Source organism: Wolffia australiana, chromosome 14 (genome assembly GCF_029677425.1).
Source record: "Wolffia australiana isolate 7733 chromosome 14, ASM2967742v1".
In the NCBI taxonomy this organism is placed as follows: domain Eukaryota; kingdom Viridiplantae; phylum Streptophyta; class Magnoliopsida; order Alismatales; family Araceae; genus Wolffia; species Wolffia australiana.
The window spans coordinates 2,705,658-2,726,094 of record NC_135848.1 but is presented as its reverse complement, the minus strand read 5'-3'; the positions used below and the strand labels follow the sequence as shown (position 1 = coordinate 2,726,094).

General features: G+C 44.6%; 1 protein-coding gene across 2 annotated transcripts in view; it reads right to left on the bottom strand.

Moving 5' to 3' along the window:
• Nucleotides 1-19,462, bottom strand: part of LOC144711941 (protein SEMI-ROLLED LEAF 2-like) — a 31,214-nt gene extending 11,752 nt beyond the window's left edge. The window contains exons 1-10 of one of the 2 annotated variants that reach the window (XM_078586102.1): nucleotides 19,171-19,462; nucleotides 18,682-18,973; nucleotides 15,932-16,006; nucleotides 7,776-7,891; nucleotides 3,735-3,849; nucleotides 3,484-3,612; nucleotides 3,217-3,264; nucleotides 2,826-3,028; nucleotides 2,522-2,718; nucleotides 2,093-2,385 (exon numbers count right to left, since the gene is read on the bottom strand). In XM_078586102.1, coding sequence (XP_078442228.1) covers nucleotides 2,093-2,385; nucleotides 2,522-2,718; nucleotides 2,826-3,028; nucleotides 3,217-3,264; nucleotides 3,484-3,612; nucleotides 3,735-3,849; nucleotides 7,776-7,891; nucleotides 15,932-16,006; nucleotides 18,682-18,816 — 1,311 coding nt within the window. In that variant the 5' untranslated portion in view covers nucleotides 18,817-18,973; nucleotides 19,171-19,462. The remainder of the gene's footprint in view (nucleotides 1-2,092; nucleotides 2,386-2,521; nucleotides 2,719-2,825; nucleotides 3,029-3,216; nucleotides 3,265-3,483; nucleotides 3,613-3,734; nucleotides 3,850-7,775; nucleotides 7,892-15,931; nucleotides 16,007-18,681; nucleotides 18,974-19,170) is intronic. The other variant, XM_078586103.1, reaches the window with a different exon arrangement.
• Nucleotides 19,463-20,437: the final 975 nt, after the last annotated feature.

Below are 20,437 nucleotides of genomic sequence, written 5' to 3'. Positions count from 1 at the left end.
ATTTCGGTCTCACTCTGCCGCATTGCCCTCCTGCCTCCTAAGCGCCCGTTGCTTTGTTGCTGCTCTTATTGGGTCTTCCTTTCTGCCTCCTGAAGTTTTTGTCACGGACACTCAAACTGGAGCTGATACCCTTCGGGCATTTCTGACATGCTCTTGAAATTTTGCCCATCTTTTGATTTGATTCAAAGTTGCATCTACGAATGCCATTACCAGCAAGAATAAAGAGGCGTCGATGTGGCCTAAGCAAGCATTATTACTTCACAGACAATGAGTTGGCACACAACCTAGGGTAGTGAAGAGGGCTGATTTCACCATACTGAATCAGTTTCGTGATAACAGACATATTATGTGGCGCTGAATTTTTTCCCAACCTTTGACTGCAACTCCAAGAACATTTGGAGATAGTCAACTTCCATCCCCTTCCAGACCTTTGCCTTGATGGAATTTTGAGTTTATCTTGGCTTTATCCCACTAAAAGATGGACCAAAAGATTGACCCTAATTATGTAGGCTATTTTTTACTTCAACCTACATGCCACTGGCCGAATGGGTGGGCCACCCTTCCCAACATGTCTGTAGATAGACCCAGACAAATGTTGGGAAATATTTGAATCACATCAGATTTCTATCACCCTCCAAGCATTAGAAGCAAATCCGCTCCCTTTCCCAACCTGTCTATTTCTCTCCCCTTGAGAACTGCTTAGACTTTATTTGACATGACTCCACAATGACCCAGCCCCCCTCATGCTTGTCCACCTTCTGCTAGAACCTGGCTTGGAGAACTCTTCATGTCTTGGGCCAATCGTTTGACCTTGTCTTTCCCAGGGATCATTCATTGCTTGTTCTTGAGAGCCTCCCTTGTGTATAGCCGCTCTACCACGGAAGAAATGATGCCATACACCAACATCTTTGTGAGCAAAGTTGGGGTGTCGTATTCATTCCCACCACCTCTTTATGTATACTATTTTCCTCCTCTAGTGCAACCATTGCTATTTCCTCATTGGAGCTCCACTTGATCCCTCTAATGACCAGTTGGTTGGCTGCTCAACCACCTTTACTGCCATATTTTTGGTTGTGATCCTGTTTACCGGGCCCCCATTTTTGGGTTCCTTGATTCTCCATTGTCTCCACTGGTCACCATTGAGCACTAAGGTGAAAAGAATGTTCTTCGTCATCATCCTCAACCCTTCACTGTCAGTAGTGCGTCCGCCATCAACCCAAGCTGGCCTTTCTGCCAACAATTACCTTCAGCCCGTCTCCTATGCTGGTGCCTGGCCACTCTGTAGAGAAGAGAGCACTGTCAACCCCCATTGTCAACCTAGTCTCCTCACTTTGCACCCTTCGCCCTAAGTGCTGACCTCTCTGTTGCAACCCCTTTCTATCATCAACTAGCCTTCATCTTTGCTATCAGCCCTCTAGTGCTAGCCCAATCTCCTATCCTGCCACCAACTAGGCCATCAAGCTGTGGCAGAGTCCTCCTGTCGCCTCTGTCCTGGCCACGTTGGTGAATGGCCTGTGTGGAAGAAGGGGGGGGGGGTTCATGGTGAACAGTAGGAGGGCAGGACGGTTTAAGGTTGGAGGGGAGACTCATGAGTGGGTGGGGGGAGAATGGTGAATGGCAAGAAGAAAGGGAAACAGGAAAGGACTAGGTGTACAATATTTTGACAGCGTGATTGACAACATATAAGCAAACAGAACAAAAGATGAAGCACAATCTAGCCAAATGAAAACCCCCCATCCTGTCATCTCCCTAACTAAAAGATCAAATATATCATTGAAGTAACTAATAAGTTATTAGGAGTTCTTTTAATGCCTTAGGTACCAGCAGGATTATTAACCGTACCTTTTTTTGTAAAATGTCATAAAAGGCATAAGTTATTTGGCGGATCTAGAATATCTCTCAGTGAAAAAAATTTCCCCACATTACTACATATGCTATGAAAAAAAAATCCTCAGTTAATGCATAATATTGCTCAACAATTTGAATCCAAATAAAGGAGGTTATACTCCAAACTAAGGGGAAATAGAACTTAAACCTAACAGAATCTCTAGATCCAAAGATAAAAAAAAACTCAAAAAGAAAATTTATCTACCTTGTTGCACAATTGTACGAGGCATTCATCCACGGAGGCATGAAACTTTCTGCTTGGTTTGATTACGTCATCTTCCATCCTCACTCCATCTACTGATTCGTGCATGCTTCTGCGCAGGTGTCTCATGAGGTCACTTATTGCCCCCAGTATAGCAACTGAAGGCTCACTGCTCAGTTTCTCAGCAAGGTGAGTGCCAACTTCAGCAATGTCCTGCTGCATCTCAGGCTGTTTCACCACCGACTTGTGATCAAGATGCTTGATCAATATTGATATTAAAATATGTTCATTGTGTCCTGAAAAGGAATTAAGATCCAATCATTTGAATCGTTCGCGAGAGAATCACACTCACATATGAGATGGCATACATAACACAGGAAAAAAAACATGATCGGATTCCAAAGAAATAGAAAAATTGCGAGAACCACCTACCGTATTTTTCCATAATTGATAATATATCCAACAATACTGGAAGAGCAAGCCCTTTACTTGGAGACCATTGATTACAACTGTCAAAGTATCGAAAAAGAGAATCCAGAACTCTTCGAAGGGTTGTGGCCTCCTTGGCTAGGTTGGCCATATTGTAAACACAAACTCTAGACCAGAAGATTGGCAGCCCAGCTTCTTCCCTGTTAAGGTTCAATTTAACATTTCGTTTATTTTTATAACAGATCTTGGGAAATAAAGTATGAAAAGTTTGAATACAGAAGAATGTTTCATTGGTTTGAGTCCTTACGCTGTCACGTTTAATTCTCCTTGGACACTTGTCATCTTTCTCCATGAAGGAGCCTTCATAACTAGAGCATATCCAGACAAGATATGGCCTTCAGTTTTAAGAACCTCTTGTACCCAATTATTTGGAAGTGCTTCATTGTTATTATCGTGACAGTCATCCTTCTTGTGGCTGAATGCATAGTTTTCAAGGACTACTGACACAACCTAGTTATATGAAGTCATGGCCAAATTCAAAGAATTATTTAGAGTGGTAAAATGTCCACAGGTCAGGTTGAATACAGGATGGTCAGAAATAATGAAACAGAATTCTTCATCCACTCTAAAATCGCACACTAAGAAGCACACATATGCCACTAATTGAATGTAATAAATGTAGTAAAAAAGCAACTTACATTGTCCAATTCTTCAGAAACGTGGGAGTATTCACCCATGAACCAGATCTGCCAATTAAAAGATATAAATGCAATTATTGAGTGTTATAAATTTAATGATGAGATAATCACAAAAAAGTGGTCCCCTGAGAATTATATCAAACAATTAATTATACATGAAGAATATCTCCCATAAGGTCAGATGTGTAGGAATCTGATGTTGAAGGTAGAAGAAAAAGAGGTTGAAAAAAAAATTCGTTTCTAATTCAAAAAATTTACACTAAGTACCATTGAAGACAAGGCTTGCAATCCTGCCGATCGCAGTGGTTGAGCTCTCTCATCTTCTCCAATTTCTAGTGATAGCTCACATAGTTTGGGGATTAAGCTTTCCAAATTCGACATATAAATACCGTCTACCTACAAAAGTGAAAAATGATCAATGATGAAAAATGAAAATCTATGATTCGGAAAACATCATGAAACTCGTGTATATCATGAAGGGTCATGTAATATATGCCATTGGGAAGAGGTTGTCCAACCTGATTTCTCACAAAATTGAAAAGTAACTGACACCCAATAATGCGCATCTCTTCTTGCCGTGTTTGATCCAGCAGGGTGGATATAATACTGAATAAGCTACTTGAGAAAAGTGACCTGTCATACATACCGAAAAGGATAAGCCGCTGAGCATCGAACAGTTAAAAATTAGGTGAAATGAATTATCAAAAAGCAGTATAGAAGAATCACCAGTGGGAAATTCTTATATCTTTTCTCTGTTTGAGTCTTGGAAGCAAAAGAATCTCACAAATCGATTAAATCAATGGTCAGGCTATCATGAACAGAGACAAGAGGAAGGGAACCATTGACTGAAAGATAGTATGTCAATGGAAAAGTGTGAACATGTTTGTGAGATCTCATTTACCATATCAATAATGTTTTGAATCAGAATGTTGGCAACATGGGCAAAACTCTGCTGCCTTTGGAATGTGATTTCCGTTGTGTCAAGACACACTTTCCCTTTGTTAATCTATTTCATGGAAGGCTCTTATTGACAATGAATAAAGAGGATAATCATAGAGTTAATGCATTGAAGTTTCCTCAACGAAGGCTAAATTATTCCTCTCTCAAAAACTCTCAATAAACTAAGTTACTTGAATCTTCATAAATCAATGTTTCTGACATGAATCTGATAATACTAGCTGCCTATGCTGCAAGAAAGATAAGTGCCCACTTATTTGTCATAGCTGAGTTCAATAGCCAATTAAAAGAAAGAGTCAGAGCGCACGGAGGACCACACCACATGCCCCCAAAATGTGCAGCTGTTTTATTACCAAGGAGACAGAGGATGATCATTCCGAAGCAAAGTTCAGCATTTGCAAGGGCAAGGGCTGCATCCGACAAGGGCCTACAAAGAGTCTGCACGTCTAGAGAGGTACTCCTGCAGTATGTTGGCTAAAATTTTTGCCATGATAAGCCAGATAGAATTGGAAAATGAAACGGATTAAAAGTCGCCAACTCTAATGGCCCCTTGGCGTTTTGGCCGAAGAAATAAATGTGACCTGTTTTGATGCTCCAAGTCATAGTTTCCCCGTCTAAACTCCTCCAATGTTCCATAACCTCTACTTTAACCATTTCCCAGAACTCGTAGAAGAAGAACACTAGGAAGCTGTCAGGACCCAAGGCTCCTTCTCCATTGAGCCACTTAATTGTCCAATTTACTTGGTCCACCACGAAGGGCCTCACCAAATCAACCTGTTGCTACCACATCACCCTGTTGACCCCTCGACCACTCCATTTCTATTTGCTTTTTACCCACCATCTCCATAAAATGTGAAAATGCTGCGCCAGTGCTTTCACTGTTGCCCATGACACAATCCTGACTTCCCACCTGCACCTTTAGGATTTGTTTTGATCTCCTCTTTCCATTCACCGTAAGGTGAAAAATATAGTATTGGCATCAACCCTTTTAGCCACATTTGTCGTGATCTTTCTCTCCAATCAATCTCCACCTTCCTATCCTCCTAAGCTATCTTTTCTCGGTTCTTTTGCTCCTTCAACTCAATTACCAATAAGATTCTTGCATCTTCGAAATCATCCAACTGTTTGGGGCCTACCATGGCGTCTATTCACTTTCTGCTCCTCCCGAATGTGTTTCCTAAATCTCATGAGATGTTCCCAAAGCCTTGTAGTTTTGTAGCCAGCCTGAGCATGGCCGCACCCTGTCCAAACTACAATGACCCCCATTCTCCAATTGCTTCTTGAACCCCCTTCCAGCAGCCAGGATTCGACCATCTTGAAATATGTGTCTACAGCAAAATGGAGACATGGTCTGATAATGGCCTCAGGAGCGAGCACAAGAAGTCACCCAAAAAAATTGATTTTATAGCATGTGGGGTCTGTTAAGATCCTTGAATCGTCAAACAATTGATCAGATATAAGCCAACAATGTGCGTACTTCCAGAGAGAGACAGACAATCGAACCATATCAGTCTCTCACTCTCAGATAACTAGAAAGGGAAACGTTAAAGGAAAGAACTGTAGAATGGAGGGACGCCAGATCGGTCTTCCTCTCCTCCGAAATCAAGATTGCAATCCCGAGTTCCAGCCTTCTTGATCGTAGCAAACTTCTTGCACACCATCTTTACTGGAAATGCCCTCTTTATATAGGGTCGAAGGCCCTTTGGTCAACTATGTTTGACTGCCACGTGTTCTGGCACTTTATTGGACTAAGTAAGCTTCCACACCCACTTTGGTACAAGCGGGGAAAGTTCATATCATGGCCCTTTGTGGTTCTCCATGTCTAGATAGAATCTTTACTTCACATTTCTTGAAGCTCAGCATCTAAAATAAAAGACTGAAAATCTGTTGAACCCGGGTCCTGGCCAGCAGCTCCCATCAAGTCAGTCCGATACTTGTAGCGTTATGTTGAAATTGCCGCCGAAAAGTAGTGGAAGCCCTTGGAAGCCAAATACCACTCTATACAGCTTCTCCCAAAGAGAGGCCTGCAAGGCATTGTTTACAGGGCCATACACTGAAATGAACCCCCATTCAAACTCATCACAAATATGTTTCCACTTCGCTGCAACACAAACTGCCTTGTCCATGCATCCTCTTTGGAAGATATCATCTTGTTCAAAGACCACCAATCTGTCGGAGCGCAATCTCCTGCACGGCCAGAAAACCATCCATAAATCCTCATCCCACCGAATTCCACACCCTAGCTTAACAGCTTTCCAGCATTGTCACTTGCAAGCAAAAAAAAATGTAGCTTAACAGCTTTCCTGCTGACTCGTGAGTGGGTACGTCTCCACCTCTGCATTCCCAGATGATGTACTCCATATAAACACTCAAAGGTCTTCTAGTGACATGGAAAATCAAAGAACTGCATCAGCTAACATACATGTCAAAAATATGGATATAATTGGGTCTACATCCCTGGTCCAATCAGAAGCATGCTCCATAGGGCAATGAAGCAGAGCCCACTAGGGTGGATATCGCCCCAGCGGTATATGTCAAATAGGACAAATTGAGGGGAAGAAGGCAGACAAGAATCCCCGTAGGCCTCTCGGCAACGAACGAATGGGTAGTCACTCCAACACGGAGTACAGCTTTCTGCCTGTCCGGCCAACGCCTCCAAGTTCTCACGCACTGGGAGGGACTTTCGGACTTTGAAGCCACCTGGGAATGAGCCGACCAACTACGGCATCAGTTTCCCATCTTCAATCTTGAGGACAAGCTGGTCGCATTAGGGGGGAGTCCTGACGCGATTCATCATCGCATCTACGAGCATCGCCCCCCGCCCAAGACGAAGGCCCAATAGCCGGGCTTACTTAAGCCGGCTATCAGAATAGAGAAGCTGGGTTTTGACCTAGCAAGTGCTTGGACAGTTCCCGTCTTAATCTCTTCCTCTCCGAACCGATCGCCTTCGCAGATGTCCAGACCTGCGACGGAGCTTGGAGCACCCGAGCTCAGGCGTTGTCCATCTCGCCTACTCGACGGCGTCGTCCAGCCCGCTGGACCTTCCTCATCTCCGCTCTACTTCCCTTCTCTCTTCACTATCCTTGTCGCAACTTCAAAACATTGTTACAAGTTCTTCAAGGTTCTTTTGAGTACACGAGGGACTTATCAGCTATGATCCAAAATCTACACATTTAAGTCAACCCATAACAGCAAGAGGAGTGGTGATTTCTCTCCAGAGAAAATTTTAATTCTAATTGAACAAAATGCAGGTGACATGTGTCTTCACTGAGGAGTTTTAAGATTAAAATACTAGTGTTTTGTGCTTTGAAAGAATCAAATGACATAACTCTTCGTGGATACCCAAGAATAAGCAAGCAAAAAGTGAAAATGTAGAAAGTGAATCTTAAGGTTAGGAAAGGAAATGGATACTTAAATATAATCGAGAAATAAGGCATGACAAAAGAAATTTAGACTGAAATATAACTCAAACAGAAGAGTGAACATCACAAGTGCTAATGTTACGAGAATAATAGGTTTCTATAATTCACGATAAAGAATAACATAAAATATCAGGATTGTGTGGACAAAGAATGCAATCATGATTTTTATGAATGACTCACATCTGCTCCTTACAGGAAATTAATAATCTCTGATAAATGCACACGACAGTCTTGGTAGCATTGAAATGTTCACTCCTCAGTACTTTGTAACATTTTTGCTCCAAGTAGCTAGTTATCTATGCGTCAAGATGCCATCACCATAAGAAGACAAAATAGGCTAAATTCAACATAGCTCAAATAGTCAGAAAAAAATGTATTTTAAGATAATAAATTCAAGTTTTAATACAAAGATTGGAGTTTTGATGTTATTTCAGATTATTCACAACTCTCACAAATTTTCAGAACTTTCACAGGGTATATCTGCTAAAAAACAATAAATTATGTCTTTTATCACAAGGCTCTTAGAAAGAATTGACAAATGTAAATTCATGTCCCTGAAATTTAATGATGAAGGCATAACAACAGTTTTTCACATTAAACTATGACAAGGCATTGCCAAATCTCAACCTTATAAAGTTAAATAGAAAAAAAATAAATATGCTAGATTTCTGGAGAGAATATAAATGCAAATTTAGAAAATTATAGATGAATGATACGATCCAGTAAGCCCACTAAGGGCATTGTCGACTTTAATATTTCCTTTACGTTTCCTTTAAGTATGTAGCCCTCCTTGTGGGAGGGCAGGACATGAAGTATTGAGTTGTTTCCTCTAGTAGTCTCTTCTCCTCTCTCTCTCGACGACGTCCACTCCGTCGAGCTCTCTGGCGACATCCACTCTGCCGATCCCCCCCTGCCGTAGTCCTTCCCGGCACGCTGACGTCCACCCCGGCACCTTCACTCTCCCTCCACCGTCTTCTCCCCTGTACGAACCGGCTGGCTCGTATCACTGGTATCAAAGCCGTTCCGCGCCGCTGTCACCGCACCGGTGCCGCCATCCCCGGCCAATGTCGTCGCTTGCGGCTCCTGCCCCGGCTTCCACGGGATCCGGTGAAATTCCACTCCCAACCTTGGAAGCTCTGGCGGCCAAGGTGGCCGCCCTCGAGGTCGCTCAGGCCACCACCCTGCAAGCCCTCTAAGAAGGTCTGGAGCGCCACCGTGAGGCCTGGTCGGAGCAGCTCAGAGCCGTGGTGGGGGCTGTCACCCACGAGCTCGTGGCGGTTGTCTCCGCTCAACTGGAGACGGCAATGGCAACACTCCAACCGCCTCTGCCGGCAGAACCACCACCGCCCACGCCTCTTCCGCCCTCGGAGCCCCCCCCGGCTGGCGAGGCTCCGACACTTCTTGTCTTCGCACCGACCTCCTCCACTGCCCTCTGGCCATCGCTCGCCGAAAGGGCACCTGCAGGCACGACCCCCCCCCCATCTGGAAGTCGAGGGCGAAGCTGCTGCCACCCGTACAGGAGCCGTGGCCACCCCTACAAGAGCCACCGCCGCCACTCCGGTAGCCTTGGGCCGCGCCACGGCCCGCCCCCTAGGAGGGGAAGGAAGAAGGGCGACCACGGTCGCGACCAACTCTAGTGGTGGCGTTCCCCACCCCACGACGGCCGCTGTCGGTGGGGTCTCGCCCTAGGGGCCGCTCGACCAGAGCGTCTGCCCTAGGCCGAGTCGGGCCCCAGGGGAGGGCTCATCCGGCCCGTTCCACCGTGAGAAAGCCCCCCAGCGTGAAGCTGGCGGGCGACCCCAAAAACGGGTCCCACAGGGGGTATTTGCCCACAACGAACCCATTCTGGGCCCCCGAGAACCCAGATCGAGAGGGTGACCCTCTGAACGGGCCGGCAATGGGTCTAACACCAGAGACCGACCCCATTGGCCCTCTGGCCGGTTCGTACACGGGGGACGACCTCAGATACACTCGTCAAGACATTGTCCCCTCCCGCCCCCGTGGCTTCGCCCAGACAGATCTGCCACTGGCACGACCGATCTTCCCATACCGTCGGCCTGGTCAACCAGGACTCCAAGCAACCCGCTTAAACCCACGCGGGGACAATGCCCTCGATATTCGGCCACAACAATAGGGGCCCCGCCGCAGCCTCGTCTTCCACCAGTCATGCCCTCCACGATCGCAGACCAGTGCACACCATTGATGACGACAAATGGGACGACGACTACGAGCTTGACTACCAACCCCGAGGATGTCCAGTTCGGGGCCACCAGGGACGTGCCGGGCACCCACCCTCAGGACACCGCCACCGCTTGGCCGACCTTCCCGTCTTCACGGACGGAGATCCGAAGCGCTGGCTACGACGCGTCGAACAATATTTCCAGGCCTACCCGGCGGATGATGCGGAACGGATTCGCTTGGACGGGACTGTGTCTGCCTGGTTTTGCTACCTCGACGATCGCATCGGGTTCCAGAGTTGGGGAGACCTTAAGCGCCAACTTAATCGGCGATTTGGTCTTAAACCCCGCGACGCATACCGCCGCCGGGTCAACCTGCGCCTAACGGGCACCGTGGATGAGCTGGTGTCCGAGTTCATGAGCCTGGTTGGCTACCTCCCCGACCTTGCCGAGGAAACAACCATGTACGCCCTCTACGCCGCCTTGCAGCCCAAGATCCGAGGTGAGATCAACAGCTGTCACCCTCAGACCACTACGACCTCATCGACATTGCATTCTAAGCGGAAGCAATCCTCCAGGAAATCGAGGACTCCCCAACCATCAACTCCGATGCCGGCGCCCTCAAGGACCCCACGGCTTCAACACCCACGCCGACGCCCAACAACTGCAGCCCGTCCAACCGCCCTCGCCGGCTCAACCTGACTGAAGGGGAATTCCTCACCCCCAAGGCTCAAGGCCTGTGCTATCAGTGCAACGAGAAGTTCTCGCCAGGGCATCGATGCTTCAAAACGCTCAACATCCACATTGTCATGCCCGACGACACCCCGCACGCCGATGACATCCCCGCCGAACCGACAACAGACGACGACCCACCAGCTTGAGGACAAGCTGTGTTTTGAAGGGGGGAGTAATTGATACAATCCAGTAAGCCCACTAGGGGCATTTTCGTTTTTAATATTTCCTTTACGTTTCCTTTAAGTATATAGCCCTCATTGTGGGAGGGCAGGACATGAAGTATTGAGTTGTTTCTTCTAGTAGTCTCTTCTCCTCTCTCTCTCGACGACGTCCACTCCGTCAAGCTCTTCGGCGACGTCCACTCCGCCGATCCCGCCCTGCCGTAGTCCATCCCGACACGCCGACGTCCACCCCGGCACCTTCACTCTCCCTCCACCGTCTTCTCCCCTGTACGAACCAGCTGGTTCGTATCAATGAAATACAAAAACTTCAGTAAATAAATCCTCAATGAAACCTCTGGATCCCAATGTGGCTTATTTGTAAAACCTAATGATTTCCTCAAGACATGTTTATGCTCCCCACTCTAGAGTCAACTTCAAAAGTTTTATTTTTGCAAAAAAAAGTTCATAGAAATTATTGTGACAAGTTGTTTAACCGGAATAGTATGTCCCTCCCTTTTTCACTTCTGGTTCTGCCTATGCTCTTTATATGCCTCAAGAGGTCAAAAAGAATTGACAAAATTTTTATGATGTTGGACGTTGGACCCACGTGCTACATCTAGTTGGAGGAAAAATCTTCCCATTATATTATCCTTGTAACTCTATGTGGGTCATACTTCATTCAGCACAGTGACAACCTGTATATGTCCCTTGAACTGAATAGAGAAAAGGTGTTTTCTGCCCCTTTTTTTTCCATCATCTCCTCTCTTTCTTCTTCCTTATGCATGGAATCAGAGCACAGTGTAAGAGGAGCTCAGGACTGAGCTGCTATAGAGAACGACCACTTTCTACACTTCTCACTAATGTCCTCCTTCCTGCACACCCTTTGTCAGCGCCATCGTCAAAGACCACGGTCTGCATTGTCGGTGCACTCTGGCCTGCAAGTCTTCTGTCGACGATGCTTTGCCTCACAGCAATCTGCCTTGCCAGTGAACGACGTTGTATACAAAGACTACTTTGGTGAACCTGCTTTGGTAAATGGTGCCTTCTGTCAGCGCCATCCGCGGTAATTTGCCATTTTGGTGAACGACAACCTGCACGCAAACAAATCCACCAAGCCTGTTGGTTAACTACATCTGCCCCGTGCAAGTCATTTGCATGCACGTCTTCTGCTAGCAGCGCCCTTGCCATATTTTGTCAGAAGAAAATTGACGTGTCAACGATGTTTTGCCCCACTGACAACCCTTTGATAATATTCTTCCAGCCTACAAATGAAGACAACGACCTGGAAAAACTTCTAGATTAACTTAGCACAAGAATTTGGCAACAGTCTTCTAATGTCCCAGGTGAGATTGTTCTAACTATCCGGTCTTCTATTGGGCAAGTATCATTTGATAAATTTCTCTATCTAGGGTTAGTACCTATCTGATTTCAAAAGAGAATGAATTCTGGCCCTGAATTGGGACCTACACTGATCACGATGGGAGATAAGTAGTATACTCACTTGCGTCAAACTACTCCGTGGAACTTGTTCATTGGCCGTAATATTTACCAACGTTCAAAATACTCTCCGTCCAACACACTCTCCATCCAAGAGGTCAGTAATATCTATTGACCATTTCTCCCCCTCAAGACCATTAAACAAGATTTACTGAATAGCTTTGCGAAGAGGTTATCCTCTTCAGCTGGCTGTAAGACACTATGCTCCAATTTATTGATGTCATATCATGACTTTGATTTCTCTCATGGAGGTGTGGGACCTAATTCAGAAATGGCACTCAATGTGGGAGGATGAATAGCAGATTGCTGATGTTGTCAGTCAGCATATGACCCTCCTACAAGAATATCGCTCTGCCATAGACTATGCTAATGGATTGCAGACAGAATGGAAAGAACTTAACTTTTATCGGCCACCTAAGGAACTCTGCGGATCACCAATATGTTCTCCATGTTAAAGTATACCAGCGCCTGAAAAAGCTTCGACCAGAATTTGAAAATGCCAAAGTACAACTATTCAATTGATAATAAATTGAAGTTTGATGGCACCACTATTCAGATTCAGAAAGAAGAGAGTTGTCTTGCTAGCCACCTGACCGCGCCACCACTCCTACTATTTTGAATTCATTGTGGTTCATTAATGATGCTAGCACTGGACTTTCAGCGCAAAGGAAGCATCCATCGAAGGGAAAATGGAGCGAGGACAAAGATCAGTTGTGGTGTAGCCACAGTCGCAAACACCACCATAAAAAAGAGACTTGTGGGAAATTCCATGGAGACCTGTTGGGCCCAATAAACTTACTTGTAAAAGTAATGGTGTGATTCAAACTGAAGGCAAAGCATATCCTGCAAAACAAACTGAGCTGGCCACAGTGCAGTCAGAACCACATCAACTTTGGAACCAGTGCATGGCCTCTAAGATTGTTAGTTCCACTTCTCTTGCACACTTAGGTAAGCTCCACTACTTTTCTATTATAAGCCATTTTTCTCCAAACTCAGCACCATGGACTCTGGACTCCGGTGCAACCGACCATGGCTCCTTTAAAACTAATTTTCAAACTTTATGAAATCTGCCATAGCTAAAAAAGGTTCAAACTGCTGACAATACTCTCCTTATCGTTTCCAGTATTGGTAGTATCAAGAATGAACTCCTTGGCATTCTTAGTCATGTCTTACATGTTCCTCACTTGCATTTCAGTCTCATCTCAATTCACAGATTCACTCAACTCTCCTCAACCATTATGAAAAGGTTGCATTTCTTCGTGACAAGGTTGCGGGACTGAAGTACGGATTAGCTAGGATATGCAATGTCCTGGACTACTTAGGCTCTCCTCAACCAGACGTGTCTTGCATGATGTCAAAGGCAGGGGAAGCTCTAACACCCAAGAATTCATTGGCTAAGGAAGACTGAAGCCTGGCTCCTTCACCAACAGCTTGCCCATCCCTCCTTTCACTTACAATAAACCTTCTTCACTGATGGTTGTAGGGGCTCATGTATGGATGTTTTTGTTTTCCCAGTTTGTAAATTATCTAAACATATGTGTACCATCTATCTTCTATCTGGTTCCAAGTCTGCCACTAGTTTATTTGATCTGTTCCAGTCCAATGTGTGGAGGCCAGCACCATTTACTGATTTACATGGCTTTCCCTCGTTTCTAATACTTACCAATGTTGTCAATCGTTTTACAGGGATTCACCTGATGAAGCTTAATCAGCTGTCCATGATTGTCAGAGACTTTTTTACTATGATTAATCGCCAATAAGGTGTGTTGATTCAAACTCTTTGCAAGATAATGGCAGGGAATTCATCAACTCTGCCCTCACAGCTTTCTTTAAGGCGCAACGAATCATTCACAAAGTGTCAAGTCCCCAAACTCCTGAAACAGAGTAGCTGAACAAAAACTCAGAAACATCTTGGAAATGACATGGCATCACTCATTTAGAGTAATACCCCTCACTCCTGGGTGAAGCTACCATGCTCTCTACCTACATCATTAATCAACTACCCACTCCACTAATTCTCAAACTTATCATCCCGTAGAGCTGCACATATTTGTGTCCATATGCGAGCTCTCCCATGTATTTTGCATGGCTACTCTAACACATAGAAGGGGTATAAGTGTTACCACTCCCCTACATGACATATCTTGATGTCTAAGGATGTTACATTCAATGAACATAAATTTTACTATCCCCATCCCTCAATGGCCACCGAAATTATCCCCTCACTAGCTGGTGTTCTTACCCTCGTCTTTTGTCTCACTTATCTCCATGCACCCACTTTGGTCTCTAGGTTCCCCACCAATAGAAACGTCTATAGTTGACCTTGCCTCGAAAGTAAGTAGGGCTTATTCCCCTTCTTGGACCCTTCAGTCCAGTTCCCTAGCCCTATATCCGCGGCACCTTATCCAGACATGGATTCAAGTTCCACCAGTTGATTCCCCCCTTTCTTGTGCACCACAAGTTACCACAACTCCCTTGGAGGATGCAACCAATGTCATCCCTTCGCCAAATCATGGCTCACATGGTGAAACTAGCACTACACCGTTCACACTAAGTGATATTATTTTCTATCAGAACGTGTCTCCAGCGCATCAAAGTTTCCTCATGAATCTTCAGCAAATTATTATCCCATGGTTAGTACGGGAGGCACTCGCTCAGGCCCAGCGGAAGGAAGCTATGGATTCTTAAAAGGTAACCCTGTATTGTAAATCAAATGTGAGAAATGACTACCCTTCGTCCAGTTAAACGTCCCATTGGTTTTCACAGGGTATACTTGGTTAAATATCGTGCTGACCATCAACTTGAATGTTATAAGGCTCAATTAGTTTATCAAGGCTATACAAAAAAATATAAGGTTGCTTGTACGACATGCTTGCTCCTGATCTGAAATTGAATACTTTCAGGATTCTCTTTTCCTTGGATGCTAATCAAAATTGGGAGCTCTTACTGGCAATTTTTCACAGAACATTGCTCCCTTTGGTCACAAGATGAGAATCGATGTTTATATTAAAGTCTGCAGTGATCAAATGGTGACCACGGTTACACATATTAGAAAGGTTTTAAAATAATGTGATAGAACCACCTTATTTCTCAGAAAATGAGAACACTTGAATTCCACAATCAAGCAATCTTCAACGGTTGGCTACGTGTTTAACAGAAATAAGAAGAATAGATGATAGGGAAGGGGAAGCCCAGTAAAGCTGTAGTGGCTCACTTGTGTTGCCATGAATGTCTACATCCATGCCATTGATTACTCCTGGAGGTGGTCGCAGGGGAAAGGAGGGAAAGAGGGTTAGGGGTGGAGCTGGCAGAGAAAAGGTGGAAGAAGGATAGGAAAGAGGAAGCAGAAGACTTACGAGGATTTTTCCTGCTCTCTCGATTGATCTTCCCCTTCTCTTATGACTCACACTGCACCGTTAATCATAACCTTTAGTGGGCTGGGTTAGGTTTGGCCCCCTTTATGGGTCGAAAATACAGAGGGTCATTTGGCCCCACGCTGCCTTTGATACATTCTAATCGAGGCCTTAGAAATTTTGGAGCCAACAAAGTTTCATTTTCCTTCTCACTCTGTCGTTTTCTCAATTTCATCTTATGTCCCCAAATGGACTTATTTCTCTTTGTTCTAGTTCGTTTGAGAAGATGAGTAAAAATTATGCAAAAGCTGTCCCCTTAATTAGAGGAGCTAATCAAAGGCGATCATTAAGTTCTCAATGTTTTCATCTCATACATTTTTCTTGACTAAAAACATATATAACAAACAGGTTACCTTGGGGATACGCAAAGGATTTCTGGACGCATAGTCACATAACTTGGTAATTTTTCGCTCATTCAGCGCTCCATCCTAGTAAAGGGGAATCACATTACCAAGTCATACAGAAAAGGTCGTATATGACTTTTATAATGAAACCAGCCTAAAAAGGGAATGCACATCATCACCACATAAATCAGAAAAGGCCTCATGAGACATTGTTATACAGAATCCATTGAAGACAGAACATAAACCAGCTAAAAAAAGGAATACATATCATCACCAAGACAAAAAAAGGCATCATGATACTATGTTATACAGAAAGCGTTTCTGAAAAGCCAAACACCAGCAAACTACACAGCAGGAAAACATCACTGTACTGGTAAATTATAGTTCATGAAGCCAGCATGTCAGATTAAAGGTACCTTAGAAATTACTGTGTTGAAAATATTTTGGGATGATCACAAATTGTGTTAGTTTAGAGGAAGGAGTCCATTCATAGTCTCAGTATTGGATTTGCCAAAATCTGCCAAAAATAGTGAGAAAATAGGGAATAGTGAGCAAATATAGTGAGCAAATAGGGAATCTGCCTCAGTATTGGATTTATTATTCTCATCTTGTTTATAAATAGGGAAGCTGAGAATTTAAAAAATGAGCCTTTTAATGTTTTCTTGCCCTATCTATTTTTGCTCGTTGGGCAGCGGATTTCTCCCATCACCCAGACACTATCTTTTTCATGACGTTTTTCCAAGATGGTATGAGAGTCTGGTCTGGATTTGACTGTGGTGGAACTTGATTGAAGGGGAAAGCTCCTGTGTGTGGTCATTGGTGATCATGGAGCCATAGTCCCTTCACTTTTTCCGTGGTGAGGAGAGCACCCATGGGTGATCAGAAAGTTGTAGCCCCTTCATTTTTGTAATGGGAAGAGCTCTCGAGAAGAGCCGTAGACCCTTGTTGTTGTTTGTTGTGGAGAACTCCTAAGGAGAGCTGTAACTTCTTAAGGGAAGATCTACTGCTTTGTTGTTGGTGGCGAGAGAGAGCTGTATCCCCTATCTATATCTTCTCTTTTCTCTGAGGTGATGTTGACATCATCCGTCATATTGACAGCAAGGCACATGAGGTAGGGAAGCTTGTCATAAGAGCCAGTTGTTTGGCCGAGGATGGAGGTAGTCCTGGAGCTGTTGGTGGGGCCCATGTCAGTCTTTGGTGCAAACGTTTCTTGCGAGTATTGTTCTGCATTGACAGCAAATGGCTCCTTCCTGGGCTCCGTCTTCATCCAACATGAAGCGGGATGTGGCATGTTTAGCAGCCGAGAAGGTGGGGAGCCACCTTGGTCTTCTACTCCACCTTGCATCACTTAAGTTTCTAAAGTTGAGGCGATGCCTGCTGATATGATTCGTCAGAGGGTTTATGCCTGAAAGGCCCGTCAGCAGTCCAATGGGGACGTACAGGCCCGGCCCACTCGGGTCCCTACTTAAGCAATGCCCTGCTGGAAGCAGATAGGAAGTTTGTTGCACTTGTGAGTCTCCGTAGCCCTCTCCCTCATCCTCTTCCCGGCTGTGACTCTTCCCTCTCTATGCTGGCAGGCCCGACGTCGTCCCCAGTCATGCGATGGCCACTCTCCAGAGATCCTTCGTCATCTCCCTCACCCTTCCCGCTCCTTCTCTCCTCTACCCCGGGAACATCTCTCTCCTCTCTCCCTACGTCCCTACATCCTTTACTCGTCCCTCAGAGGATGCTTGTGAAAGAGGTGAAGTATCATTTCCATTTTGAACAATTATGTTACAGCAACCCAATTACGGTCTTGATTGGCGGGATCGTATCACCTGCGCCATGGTTCTAGGGAAGCATTCAAAGCATGGTAACGGCGGCATTACAGTACTTTGTTTTGTCTTGTATTTTGCGGCAGAGTCGATGACTGTCTACTCATGTAGATTTCAAAATGATGACGGTGGCTATGTTGTTTTTTGAAATAGCGCGAACACCATTTTTTGGCAAGGTGGCTGTGGCAGGCTGGTAGCACCTATCATATTGAGGGTCTCGAGATGTAGGTCTCCAACAAGCAGCAGCAGCATTAATGTTTACCCCCCATCTACAAAAACAAGGGGGGGAAGGGGACGACCATCACAGGACTTGTCTTTTCTTCAAGCTGACAATGGATAAATCCCTTGATCAGATTGAGGAGTGTTGGAAGTAAGGATATAGAGCTTTATGGGTCTCTGTATTTGATTTAATTGTTCTCGTCTTCTCTACAAATAGGGAAGCTGAGACTATAAAATGAGCCTTCTAACATTTTCTTGTCTTATCTATTTTCACTCACAAGGCAGTGGGTTTCTCCCATCCCCCTGCCACTATCTCTTCATGATGCTTTTTGCATTACATATTATCACCACGGCAAACAAAAAAGGCATCATGAGACTTCTTTTACAGAAGGCCTTTCAGAAAAAACAAATATCGGCAAACTAAACAGCATGAAAACATCACCCGACAGGTAAATTATAGTTCATAAAACCACCATGGAAATTTAAAGGTACTCTTAGAAATTATTGTGTTGAAAATATTTCGGTATAATCGCAAATTGTGTTAGTTTAGAGAAAGGATCACTTTCATAATAAAATATAAGCTGCCGAAAATAGAGCGTTAGTCCGCTTCACGGTGGATGGCAGTAAAGAACAGGAGTAAACATTGAGATGCAGTAAAACTGGAACGCATGACTGTGAGATGATTTACGCAATTATGAGGAAAAGAGCATAAAATACGATGAAAACCTGAGATGGCGGAAATATTTCAGCTAGCAATTTCTTATATCGCTTCAATGGTTGCCGGGACCTTGCACGCATTTCAGGGCAGAAGAGGCATAAGCTGCCGCACATGGGCAAAACTTTTCTCGACATCACCCCCATTTTTACTCTGTATGGAGACCTCCGTTTAGATAGTTTTGCTTGATGCTTTCGTTAAATCCCTGCCACCCGCTAGATATCGAGTATTTCCTGCCCTAAAACAAGCAGAGACAGAAAACAACTCCACTCTTGTCAGCGACTACGGGAAGTCGGACACAACCTGTACAAACAGAGGATGGGACAACATAACTCAAATTCCTCGGAGCTGGAAAGAAATAAAAATGAGAGACAAAATGTCGAAACTATCGACAATCAGATTCATCACCGTTCTTCAAGGTCCGAATTTAGGAGAAATCGCAGATTCGGATAAAGAAGAAAAAGAACAAAAAGAAAAAAAATTATTACAGAATGAACAACCTCGCGGCATTACTTCGGAGACAGCTCGTATTGATCTACCAATTCCAGTATCTTCTTATCGATCGGTTCAAAACATCGTTACCTACTTCTCTGGAAAGAGTAGATCACGTCCAAGACGATCGTCCCGGCCATTGTTTACCAAAATGATGATTCTCTTTGAACCAAACGCCGGCCATTCCATCACGTCGCGGCGCGAGATCTCGTCCTGCATCGGAGGAGATCTTCGCGAAAACGTTTGAGCAGGTAGAGAAACCTCCAATTGCGCTCCGCCTCCCCCTCCTTCCTCTCAACCACCCCCTACAAATTAAGGCATAACCAGAAGCCGATTGGCAAAATAATTTCAAAATTTATACGCCGTTTCTTTCTCTCTCTATAACGACTTTCTCTCTCCAAAATTCAAAATCTGGTGAAGGCGTTCGCGCGCAAACCATGGTCGGAGTTGGCGCGTTCCAACGACTAAATGGTGAAATCTCACAAATACCCTCATACATGAAACTGCTGTGTTACTGCTGGGTAGGGCACTATATATATATATATATATATATATATATATTACTGATGGGTAGGGCATGGCACGTGTCATCAGTCACGTCTTCCGTCGCATCCAAAGTAGGCATCTTGGATTGGATTAGATCGGATCGGATCGTTCGAATCTTGATCGAAAGATTCGAACGAACAAATGCCAATTCAAACTGATCTGTTCAAATCTTACAATCGAACACACCCTTTGTTCGCGTTCGATCAAAAGTTTCAAATGAACAATATGGTTTGTTCATATTCGATGGGCCATTTGTTTGAACTGTTCGAACAAGTTCAAACAAATGGCCGGCGGCCGCAGGCTAACCCAGTATTGCAGGAGCCGAACTGAACACCGAATTCGGATTCGAACATTTGATTCGATCCGATTTGAAAAAGGTGTTCGAATCGGATCAAATTCGAACGTTCGATCTGAACAGCCATCTTGTTCGAACAATCCGATCTGAACCTGATGCGCAGATCGGGTTCGAATTGGATCTGAACTGGACAGATCAGTGTTCGGATTCGATCGTTCGAATGCCCGATCTGATCGAACATTCGAACGATCTGTCCGAATCCCTGATCCATAATCCAGAGATGTTGATGATGACTACGTGAAGGATGACAAGGGGTATGGACGGGTGATGTGGTGACAGATTTTTTAAATAGGGGAAAACGAATTGATTTGTGTTTAGAATAAAAGAGTAGATAAAATGGTCCAAGTAAAAAGTTAAATTGAATGTTTTAAATA